Raw genomic sequence first — 12,139 nt, 5'->3', positions numbered from 1 at the left:
GAGGTTCAATAACTTGTCCAAGTGTTACCTCCCCTCGGCCTCGCAGAACTGCATGATGGGATAGCACTAAAATCAGTGCATCCACTTACCCGGGCCGTACAGAGCGCAGGACCTAACGCTTTTGGGACCCGGGGCAAACTGGCAAAGCGCCACGCCCTGGTGGCACACTCAGAAGACTAAGGCCGTGTCGGTTTGTGAGACTCATAACTAATACCGAAGACTTGTCTTCTCTGGGGGAATTAAAAACGTGATTCTTTTTTTTAAACCCCCAAACGAGTCATGTCACAGCTGCACATTTATACATGACTGAACCCAAAATCTGAACTTCCATTACAGACACACAACTGAGGCCCTGGCTCCTGTTCAGCACCACGGACAGGGACTGCTGTTCCTCTTCGCTGCCCAGCTGTGTGGTTTACAAATTTGGCATCAGTGCAGCTTCACCCCCCCCCCCCCAAAAAAAAAAGCAGAAGCTAGCAGAGGTCCCCAGCGTTGTCCTCCTACCAGTTGATTGTTAAGTTCCATTTCGTTCTCTCTGGGTTATCGTCTAATTTATGTTCATTGTTTCTCGCTTATTTCTCTGTTGCAGAGAAGTATGTCAGAGGATAAGCTCTCCAGAGCCTAGCCGCTAATTTTCACTTTCTCTCTCTCTTGTTTCTTAGGAATGGTCCCTCTTGTGCTGTATTATCACCCTGATCGGCACTACACTACATTTGCAATGTAATCACAGCACGATTTTAACAAATTCACATGTTCACCAGTGAACGTGTAAAGAATGTTTTCCATGATCCATTACATGCTTATATATAAAATGTACACGTGAAAAACAATGGGGAAAAAAACACTGCTATGGCTGTAATGATCTGATAAAGCCAGCGTTATGTAGGCTTTATGGCCTATAGGTCAAGTTTAGTGTCACTGGAATGACTTGCATTCAATAATATTGACATTACATCATAACTTATTGGTAAAGATGTGCCATAAATCAGGTTAATTATAGTCATACTTTCTGCTGTCTAAGGGTAGTTGTGTGCTTTATCACCAACTGAAGATTTCTTTTGTCATCTTCAGGCATGTTGATTTGGGATCTTAAAGCCAAAGTATTTAATTAGAACCCCCAATCCATGTCTCCATGAATAGAAAGCTCTGGTGCACACGCGTGGATTCCTAAGAAACAACGGGATCGCCCTGTTTTGGACTGAGAGCCTAACAAAATTCTTTCAAAAATTATTTAAAGGTCCAGCATAATTCAGAATAGGACACAGTCTGGAACTCAATAAAACATACTCATGTGGGTTCAGTTGTCTGCTCTGTGCTGCTCTATATTTATCACACAAATAATCCTTTATCATAAGTGCCATGTTCATATGTCATACAAGGCAGGATCAATTGATATGCTTTCTATGAGCATGTTACCTGATATAGATGAGGTTGGGTATCGATTGCTTGACGGGTGTGGGTTTCTGATTGATACGTCCTTTTAGAGTATCTCTCAGCTGTTCTGCCTTCTGAATTCAGAAGCATTCTGTAGCCGCGCTCCTGTTTCATGCCCTTTAATATCTAAAAATTTGTTGATTTATAAAAAAAGTTCAGTTCCTCCGTTGAAAAAAAGCTTAAACTATGCACCGTGGAACCGCGGGGAATGGGGGTCATTCTGGAAATGAATTTATGAACTTTAAATAATGTCTCAATTACCGGGGAACATTTGGCCCTTTGCCCAGCAGGTGGGGAGACAGAATGCCCAGGTGCCCTGCTCGGGAGGGAAACCACGGGAAATATGAGCCACGTTTACCTCAGCAACCCTGGCAAAAGCGTCCGCTACACTCGTAAAAAGCTGTCGTGAAAAACGCAACAGTCACAGACTCAACTCGTTAAGAAGAGCATTTAGTGTTTCTTAAATGTGCATTGCTCATGATTTTGCTTAAAGCACACAAATCAGTTTTTTTCCGCAGTGTTAAGACTGCAGAAAATAATAATATAGCTGACTGCACTGATGTAATTTCAATTTCTGTGCGCTGCAATTTTTTTACACAGTAATGAAAAACACAGAGCGAAAGAGCGTTCATTCAACGTCCATGTAACGTCCATGTAACGTCCATGTAACGTCCATGTAACGTCAGCGACGTCCCCCGAGTGGCAGACTTAAAGTTTGTCAGACATCGGATCCTTATATTTGTTTACATCTCTCTAAATTGTGATGTTGGGTGAGTTTATCGATGGTCTTGGTCAAGATCGGCAGATACACCGTTTAAGCCGCGTTTCCACCGCAGGAACTATACCCCGGAACTAGGAACCTTTTGAGGAACTCAGTGCGTTTCCACCGCAGGAACTAGGGTCTAAATTTAGTTCTGGGGGCTTTGTTTTACCCCCCAAAACGTTCCTGCTCGGGGGGTAGTACTTTCCGAAAGTACAGGAACCTTTTGGGTGGAGCTTGCAGCGCTGAACATTTCTGATTGGTCGAGTACTCGCAGCATTTGTGTTGTATTTATTTTCCGCCATTACCCGCCATGTTTGAAAATATGCAGCGGCAAACCAATTTATTTTCATAATAACTTCAAATCAAACTTGTATGTTATGCGGCGCAGTAGCCTAGTTTTGGTTATAGCCTGTCAACGTCTTGGAATTAGGCTATAACGTGTGCTCTTCTGTTCTTTTCTTGCTTTAGTATTCGTTTTATAAAATGCTAACCATTCGTGCTGGGACAGCATATTACGTAGGCTACCGAAACATTCAAACGGATTAATTCGGTTGCTGAATATTTTTTCCGGATTTTCTTTGTTAGTCCGTTGTAATTGACTCAAAACGTTTGATACAGTTATGTGAGGTATGCGGTAGTTAACTTAATTAACATAGGTGATACAGTACAAGCAAACTGGAAATCACCATCCGCACTTTTTATCCGGGTAAAATAACAGGTTAATTCTGGTAATCTTCCCTTTAGCTTTTTCAGACTGCCGTAATTTTACTGCCATTTTTCAATTCCACGAAAAGACCAGGAAGACTGTGGACTCATTTATGGTGCATGGTTCGCATCTGGAGGGCACACTTCGCTGCTCGGCTAGCAGTAACTTCGAAGGAAAGCAAACTGTGGCTGTACCACTACTAAATTTACATTTTCACGCAAGTCCGAGTTTTCGTTCTATTCTTGTCATTTTGCCATTAGCCTATATGGAATTGACGACGAGAAAGTAATCAAACAGCAAATTGTTTACAACGTGTGCATGTTTTCTGCTGTTGTTGCCAGTTATACATATAAATGTGAATGCATTCTGTCGCTTCGGATGTCAAGACATCAGCGAATGTTCGCATACAAACATAATGAATGTGTTTGAGAGGATATATGAAAATCAATAAATACAAAAGTAACCATATATAGTCATTGTTGGTAACCCGTTGTATAAGTGGAATAAACCCCTCCGGGCTGTCCCGATTATTAGAAAATAATGTAGGCTACTTCGGTGGTAGTATGGGGTTACGGAAGAAATCATATGACAGATGGACCGACGACAACGTTGCTTTTTCATACGTCAGTGGGCTAATTTGCCTAATCTTCGCGGTACTTTAGACCCCGGTGGAAACGCAGACAACCATTGGCTGAAGGAACCTTTTAGTTCCTGGTAAAGTAGTTCCTGGGACTGAAAGTTCCGGGTAATTTTGGTGGAAACGCGGCTTTAGTGTGGCTGTCCACTGGGCGTTTGACAGGAGAGCTCAGCACAGTGAAGCTGTTCTGATGTAACCCCCTCGTCTGTGTGATACCGCCGCATGTCACTTGTGGGAATAGGTCTGGATGATGCTTTTATTTCCTCTCTATTGTCTCTTCACTCTCTTTGGCTCTCTCTCTCCTTTACCTCTCCTTCACTGCTCTCCTTTTCTTTCTCTCTCTGCAGTCTCTGTCTGACCTCCTCCATTCTTCTTCTCCTTCTCTCTCTGCTGTCTCTTTCTCTCTTTTTGCATTTTTCCTCTCTCTCTCCTTCTCTCTCTCTCCCTCTTTCTTCACTCCACTCCTCTCTTTCGCTCTGAGTGAAGTAGGCTGCTAGCCACTTGCAGGGGCTGGCCAGTCATGCCCCCAGATTGTGGAGAGAGAAATGAATTGGCCCTGCACCCGAAAACTGCTCTCACACAAACCACAGGACTGCTGCTGGCCGAATTAGCCCATATACACTCGGCTCAGTGTTGTACTTCTTATCCCGACTAAACTATTTTCACCTTCATTATCAAGTAAGCTGGTCATGGGAAATTGTCTGACCCATTGTTTCAGTTGGATAATTATTTGCAGAGCTCGTTATCTAAAGCATCTATCACATGATCATCAGTATAACATAATGATGAGAACAGGCCATTTAACCCAACAATGCTCGCCATTTTCCTGACTAAATTAGTGTGCTGATTACCTACAGGCTAGATAGTATCTAATACTGTATCAAGCCTGGTCTTGAAAACCCCCAGCCTCTACTACCTGACCTGGCAGGCTTTTCCAGTGGGAATAAAGCATGGACACTCTGCTAGATGTGGAATTAGAAAGTTAAATCCTTCCTGAGTTATCAACTAATCTTGAGCAAAATGGCTCAGAATAGCATTGGAGACACCAGGCCTCTGGACCTGGACTCCATTACTCCATTACTCTACTGTAAATGTAGCACCACAGAGCAGGTAAACCACTGGAGCATGTAATGCAACTTCATTCCAGCTTTAGCCACAGGCATCTCTGCTGCGTACACGTCTTGATGTACAGTAATGAAACGCACTGGGATCTGCTGTATGTGGTGCTCGTGAGCCTGCTAGGGACCTGAAGTCAGATGCAGTGCAAATGCCTAGAGTCCAACAGGAATTAGCACAGTTCCATTAAACAAGAGCCACCATCTAAATACTGCTAAATTCCAAACCTTAAAGGTATAGAATGCTGACAGAGAGCTCGCCCTCATGCTTTGTGACATCACAAAGACGTGGGTGGAACCCCGACACCGCCGCGCTTAAGCCCCGCCCTCCACACAGCCTGTCTAGATTAAGACCAGGAAACCCCAACAGGCATGAGGTTATCTCAGGCACAATCCTACGATGTCTGCTGTTCACAAACAACGTTTCCCCGGGTTGAAAAACAAGGCGGATGCCGTTGAGGAATCAGACCTTTTGATGTTCTCCCCGAGGAGAACTACCTGTGCATTGCTCTGATGATGTAACACTGTTTATCCACAGGGGGGGAAAGAGCGACAGCTTGAATTGTGTTCTGACTCTGGCTTGGGGGTTTGTGGATGAGCTATCATCCCGTGACATAAAGTCGATGGAGGTGGGGGGTGGGTGGGGGGGGGGGGAGGCGGGAGGGGAGGGTTAGAGGAGAGGCCTGGGAAGAGGAATGGATAGAAAAACAGTAAATACTAAATAGGCTCATAGGGGAGTGCACCAGAGAGGGGAAAATATCAAAAGGGGAGACCGGGACAAGAACGTATACGGCTGTCCAACTACGCCACCTTTCTAAAAAAATTATTTCTTTGGTTAAGCAGGCGAGAATGGACAAACGTAGTCGAAATTAAAGCCATTTCTCTCATTTGGCGAAGCGAAATCTTTATCTGAGAGAAAATGCAGATCCTCCCAGCAGAGCTGTATTTTCACTTTTACATTAAGTCTATGCCCACGCAGCCACTAACACTACGTGCTACTGGAATCCGATATTCCCCGTGGTAGTCAGTACTAGTACAGTGTCATCTGGCATATTAGCATATTGAGTGTTCTGTGCGTGCTCGCCGGTTCCATAGAGCTTTCCTTCCGTCGCTGCTGATTGGTGAATCCATTTTATGCAGATAACCTTGTTGATGACATCAGAAACAAGAGCTTCGGTAAGCAACACAGAATCTCTCAAGCTTCTCAACGAACTCATTCAAAAGCTCGACAGAATAACAAGACGTTAATCTCACAGCTTTGATTTCCCCTGGTTCTTTATTTAGAACCATTAAAAATTATGACTGGATAGGGTAACAGAATCCACCATATGCCATTTAAATAGCTGCACATAAAATGGGAAAAAAATAAAAGTAAAAATGAGAAAACATTGACAGGGTCAGTGCGATGTCTGTGGGGAGGTACAGACACTGCATATGGTTAGCGGGGGGGTGAGGTAAGCGGGGTGGGTAGCTCAGAGGGGTTGTTACTGAGATGGTCTGTAATAATTCTTCAGTTCTTGATGTCGGTCAGGTTTGGGTAAGAGGGTATGCGCTCTCCGCTCACCTGGCAGTGCACATTTCTCAGACTGGCTGAGCAGCGAGCCACTGGCAGGTTCGGGTCACCCCGCGCACAGCTCACTGCCTGCCTGAGCTCACACACTCGGCTCTGAATTTTCTCCTCAAACATGTCCCCGTATATACCATAGACACTAGGTCTGATGTGGCTTCTTGGCCACATCTCCGAGTTTTGTCCAGTATACTGTAGATGTCTGTGCACAAAGGGGGACCTCAATTAAACCAAAGCAGGTTCTCTCACAGATTTCTGTTTTACACCGATTCACCTGAGCGCAACGTGGACCATAATTCATACATGAATTCATAATTTTTCTAAATCTCAGTGTCAACTGCTGCAGTGAGAAGTCAGCATTTTCCCCTCTTATCACCCATTATCTCTCATAGATTATAAAGGCCTTTCCTGTATTTAGTACTGAATATTCAGGGGTGTGGCAGACATTTGTAAAGAAGACACAACCGCACATATATTTGGGTTGCGGCTCAAAAGGAGTAATCCAACACATTACAGGATTACTGGAGACTGTGCTTGTTTGCTTTTGATGACAGATTTGTTTTTCTTACACTTGATTTTCCAAAAAAAAAACACCCAAAAATCTAATCGCCGCAAACAAATCTGGCTGAAACCATGGACTTCTGAATCATTGCTATCGGTCAACAGACATGTAGTCTGGACTCCAGGTACTGAAACACAAGATTGCCTGAAGAACCCAGTTAACGTTTCTAAAATCAAATAAAATTTATTTGTATAGCGCTTTTTACAGGAAGAAGGAGGCAAAAACCAGGGCTGAACCCTGAACCCTGAAAAAAGGCACTTACGGAGGGAGTGCCACTCGTCCTGTCTGATGGTCTTGGTGATGTTGTAGGAGAGCTTCTTTGGGATCGCTGCCGAGGAGTAGTGGTATTTGATGAAGGAACATCTAGTTACGAAACCTGGAAGAAATAAACAGACATCACAATGAAAAATGTCACACGTCATTCAAAATGCTCCTGCTGCAAGGTCTTTGGTCAAAATAAACAAAAAGACATACAAATATGTAGCTCAATTTATGTCCTCCCTATATTAGATGAGAAAATGAGATCATGTGTTTATCTAAAAAAACAGATGGGAAATACCAGACAGTGAACCCTAAAATATGCTGGCCATTTCCCCACTGATCTCCCTTCACTGGATGCTTTATTTTCTGACTGGATTGTGGAGCTCAGCGTGCTGCTTTTAACCGCACAACTTGACCGCGCCCCCAAGTAGCTCTTAGCGTTACTGCCTCTGTATGCACCTTCAATCACCCCTGGTCAACATCCCTTTTGACCAAATAGTTACCACCACCAACTGCCAATTGCCACACATTGCTGGTTCCCCCTACTGAGCGGAATAGTGGTTCTCCCTGTGCCAGAAAGATGCCAAAAATAAGGCATTGCTCACACACCATTTTTTGAAAATGTTTTCAGAAAGTAGTAATTTTTGGAGTAATTATAGTTTCACTAGCTACATTTATCTTTATATTGTAGCTCTGCGGTAGTTCAACTACTTTCAGGGTGAAGTGATTGGTAGTTTTCAAAGTAGTTTCCCCAACACTGGCAGGGTGACGTGCCAGCCCATCGTGGGTACTGCCTGGCCATCGACACCAACCAGCGACACAGTGATGGCATTCAGCATCATGTGTGTGTGTCAGAGTGTGTGTCCTTTGGGAAAACCACAGGTACGCATCATGTGTGTGTTTCAGAGTGTGTGTCCTTTGGGAAAACCACATGTACGCATCATGTGTGTGTTTCAGAGTGTGTGTCCTTTGGGAAAACCACAGGTACGCATCATGTGTGTGTTTCAGAGTGTGTGTCCTTTGGGAAAACCACAGGTACGCATCATGTGTGTGTGTCAGAGTGTGTGTCCTTTGGGAAAACCACAGGTACACATCATGTGTGTGTCAGAGCTTGGGTCCTTTGGGAAAACCACAGGTACGCATCATGTGTGTGTCAGAGTCTGGGTCCTTTGGGAAAACCACAGATACGCATTTCCCACTGCATTAATGCAAGCTCTGGCTCGGCGCCAATCTTCCACTGCATTAGTCAGCGTTAGATAAGAACCCACCTGTCAGCCCGACACCCCCCAAAACATTTCACCTCCGCTCCGCCGTTGCTCAGCAACCATTATCCCATGAGGTGATGCTTCACGAGCTCCTAAGACTTTCCCTGAAGAATGATGCTCACATTTTTTTTTTTTTAGGAAAGATGCTGAGAACTTGCCCTTTGTCCCGCCCCCCAGCTCGTTCCATTGGGCAGAGTCACATTGAAAAGTGTTTTCAACTTTGACAGCAGAATGCAGAGCTGTTTTCAGGCAGGACATTCCACAATCTGAGGCCACGAAGAAGGCAACGTTTGGTAAAACAATGCAAACCGAACAGATATGGCCTTTCATTTGATGATCTAATTTGATTATTTTTGTCTGGAGTTCAATACTTGGACCGTGTAATTGGCCCTGAAAGATGCATCACTTTCCGTACAATCAATACAATCTCACAACCTGTTCTAAAAGCCATAGGGAGTCAGGGAGATGTGTCCAAATTGGTGTAATGCACGCTCTTATGATTTATGGTTTTGACAATATGTGCCAGACATCCAAACTCCCCGAATGCCTGTTTGTGCCACTCTTTGAAGTGTCTGTCTGCCTGAGGGCAGTTTTTAAGTGTTTTATTTTCTGTATCCACAGCGTGTCTGTCACTGCCTGACTCCTTATATCAGTCTCCCCCCCCTCAGGGATCCAGCCCAACACTGTCAGCAGGATCACCTGTAATTCCTGCATGTGTTTGCAGAGCCTGGCAAGAACGGGAGCAGGCAGATGCTCTGCTCAAATAAATACATAAATAAGTTCATAAATAAATACATAAATCCTGCATTTCAAAAATCATTGCGCTTTTACACGGAATTTGGGAATTTTGACCATTCATATTTTTTTGTCAAATATTAAATTTTGGTTGAAATGTAAATGTTTTCTAGCCGACTGGGACATAGCCAGGATATATGTGAGTAAAACCTGAGCTATATTGGGGTTAACCTAGTCCAGTTATGTCAAAATGTCACTCAACCTAGATTTATATCCCCCTAGATTCCAGCTTTTGCTTACTGAATGGCAATGATGCAACAGAAGCAGACCTATAATTCATCCTGTTTATAGAGGGAAAAAAAAGTATTTACATAGAATTATGTAGAAAGATTTATGGCCACTGTACAGTCAAGGTATTTATCGAGCAAGTACTATCAATGCACTAATGTCTGCACATTTGAATAATGGAATGGAACTAGAGGTGCGTTGTGTTCCGTTACTTACTCCCATAATCCAAAACACTAAATAAGAAGGAATGGGCAGGACGTTTGCTTTTCACACCGCTTTGCAGTTAGATTGAATCTGGGCACAGAGCTGAAGCTGACAGTTCTATTTTGCCGAAAGCTCCGGGTGTGTGGAACAGGACTGAAGGCTTTACACATTTCTTATGAAGTAGCGTTTGCTGTCAGCTCTGGGCAGACGAGCAAAAACATAATCTGTCACACCAGCAGCGCAGAGAGCTCTGCATCGCTCTCTCCCCTCACAGCTGCATCTTCCGTCCCATGATGCATTTTTTCCCAGTATTGTAGTTTAGCTTGTATTTTAATTCCTTCTCAAATGCCTCATTAGTCGTCCATTATTCACCTCGTTTCTTTTGTGACCCACAGAATGGAGGCAGTGTATTAGCATAATCCCATATTCTGAGATTGTCTGTGGAATTAAGGATGACATTAGGCAACACCAGTCATGTGCTTTTGCACGCCCTGGCTAAAGACGTTTCTCTCCTGAAATGCCTCTTTTGTCTTATTTTTTTAAGGAGACATTATTTTAGTGTGCCTGCCTGCCAGCACCAACAACAGCGCGTGAAACGCACTCCTCCAATGTGAAGCGCAATGCGTTTATATGAGGACATGGTTTGGCATCGCAAACATAGATTTCATTGCCTGTTTCTCAACAAGCCACGCTCTAGATCTGTTATATGTATGATGCAACACCAGTGCGTTCCACTGTTTAACCCTCTAAAGCGTGAGATCACAAATATGTGATTTTGAATGTTCATAACTGAACATTCTAATGCTGATGTCACAATCACTGCTGGTGACTGAAAGCGATGGAGTTCTAGAACATTGTCTTAGAATTTTGGGGGAAAAAAAGAGAGAAAACATTCCAAAAAAAAAGCTACTCTTCAAAGGGTTAAATGTTTCCGCTTTACTGCATGTGGGCTGAGTGTTGGTATGATACGCAGAAGACTCGCAGATGCTCAGTGCTGACCCGCACACTGACCCGTCATTCCTTCCATCCTGCGTACTTCCTCATTCAGTGTGCTTTCTGGTTTGTAACAGGTGCTCTCTGTCTTCCCAGTCTAAATATTTTGTAGCAATGTCAGCGAGAGAGAAGCCAGGCGGATCGCTCATTTATTAACGGCAAAAGAAAGCAGCTCAGATTCGAGCACGAGTAAAAACAGAACTGGCCGTCCGCACTCTTATTATACCCAACTTGCAGCCCATAATTCAAATCTGATACACCATATAACCAACAAATCTCAATGGCTATTTCCCTGCCCAATCCTGGACTAACTGTCTCAACACCAGGAAGTGATTTATGACCATTAAACTTTACACGCTAAGCGATGGCTAGCTAGTTAGCCAGCCACCATTTCCAGTAGTACCCCTTAAATAATAATCCTAATGTGCCAGACAATCAGAAGACTCAGGACCACAACAACAGCAGAGAATGCATTAAGAAAGCGCAGCAGTTAATACATACAGTAGGCACGCTGTGGCAATGATTAACCCCTGCAGGCCTGTAGATACGAACAGGACGAAATGCTGGTTTTGTCTGATCCTGCAATGGAATAAATTCGAACCCGTGCTTCGCTGCCTAATTTTCAAGTTTCAAAGTGGCACACGATATGTGTTCCCTCACAGGAAGACGAGGGCTCCTGATGAAGACAGACAGCATCATTAGCCGTGGATTATTATCGCTGCCTCGAACAGAAAAACGACTCTGCTCGGACTCGGTCACTGTCTCAATGCCAGGGCACTACTTCAATGGGATGCAGTTGAGAGAGAACGGGGGGGGGGGGATGGGAGGGGGGGGTCGCTGACGGATGCAGCATTGCCGCTGCTGCCTGTGGCGAGCTGGAGCGTGAGCAGTAAGCTGGTGCCAGACTGCATTTGTTAATCGCACTAAAAACGCCCTTCGAGTGATGCCGACACTTACAGACCCACAGGCTAAACTACACGCCCCCCCCCCGCCCAGCGTCAAGAGGGTTCCATCCCCCAGATCACAGGGGTCAAGTTATTCGGTGCGGAATGCAATCTTCCCTCAGGGGTGTTATGCTAAAATCCAGCTCACAGAATTGCGACACCTTACAAAAGTGAAAACATGGCACCTGACAGTGTTCACCAATACACAATGCCTGTATTTGAGCATCTCTGCCTGGAATTGCACGTAATCACAGTCAGATTCATGTAGAGCATGTTCCAAGCTGAAAGACTCAGTGGAAAATACATTTTAAGTACATACGCATGAATCAACGGTGGGAGGCAGAAAGGCCCAGACCGAAAAGCCTGTAATTCAGCGATCGTTAACGCGTCTTTCATCCGAGCGCAAGCCACTTCCTGCAATCAGAAGGCCCTCTGATTCCGTCTGATTGCATGTAAATCACACAGAAATGGCTCTCGTCACGCCCGCGCCTGAACGGCGGTAATGCCGAGGAATGTCCACCGGGGGCACTGCGCTCTCGCAAGCTGCCGTTAAAAAAAAAAAAAAAGCAGAGCCGTTTTTCACCTCCGTCACTTTCAGACGCTTCACACACCGCTGGGGGGGGGGGGGACGGGAGCGCAGGCCGCTCGTCTACACGCGGTGAATT

The 12,139-nt window shown here is 44.6% G+C and overlaps 1 protein-coding gene across 1 annotated transcript in view; it reads right to left on the bottom strand.

The window, feature by feature from the left end:
- The window catches only part of LOC135258773 (transmembrane protein 178B-like), a 61,854-nt gene that overhangs the window by 24,899 nt on the left and 24,816 nt on the right, over positions 1 to 12,139 (bottom strand). Inside the window, exon 2 of the mRNA XM_064342333.1 lies at positions 7,047 to 7,160. Coding sequence (XP_064198403.1) covers positions 7,047 to 7,160 — 114 coding nt within the window. The remainder of the gene's footprint in view (positions 1 to 7,046; positions 7,161 to 12,139) is intronic.

This window comes from Anguilla rostrata, chromosome 7 (genome assembly GCF_018555375.3).
Source record: "Anguilla rostrata isolate EN2019 chromosome 7, ASM1855537v3, whole genome shotgun sequence".
Taxonomy (NCBI): Eukaryota; Metazoa; Chordata; class Actinopteri; order Anguilliformes; family Anguillidae; genus Anguilla; species Anguilla rostrata.
Note: the sequence above shows the minus strand (reverse complement) of the source record. Positions and strands in the feature narration are given on the sequence as shown.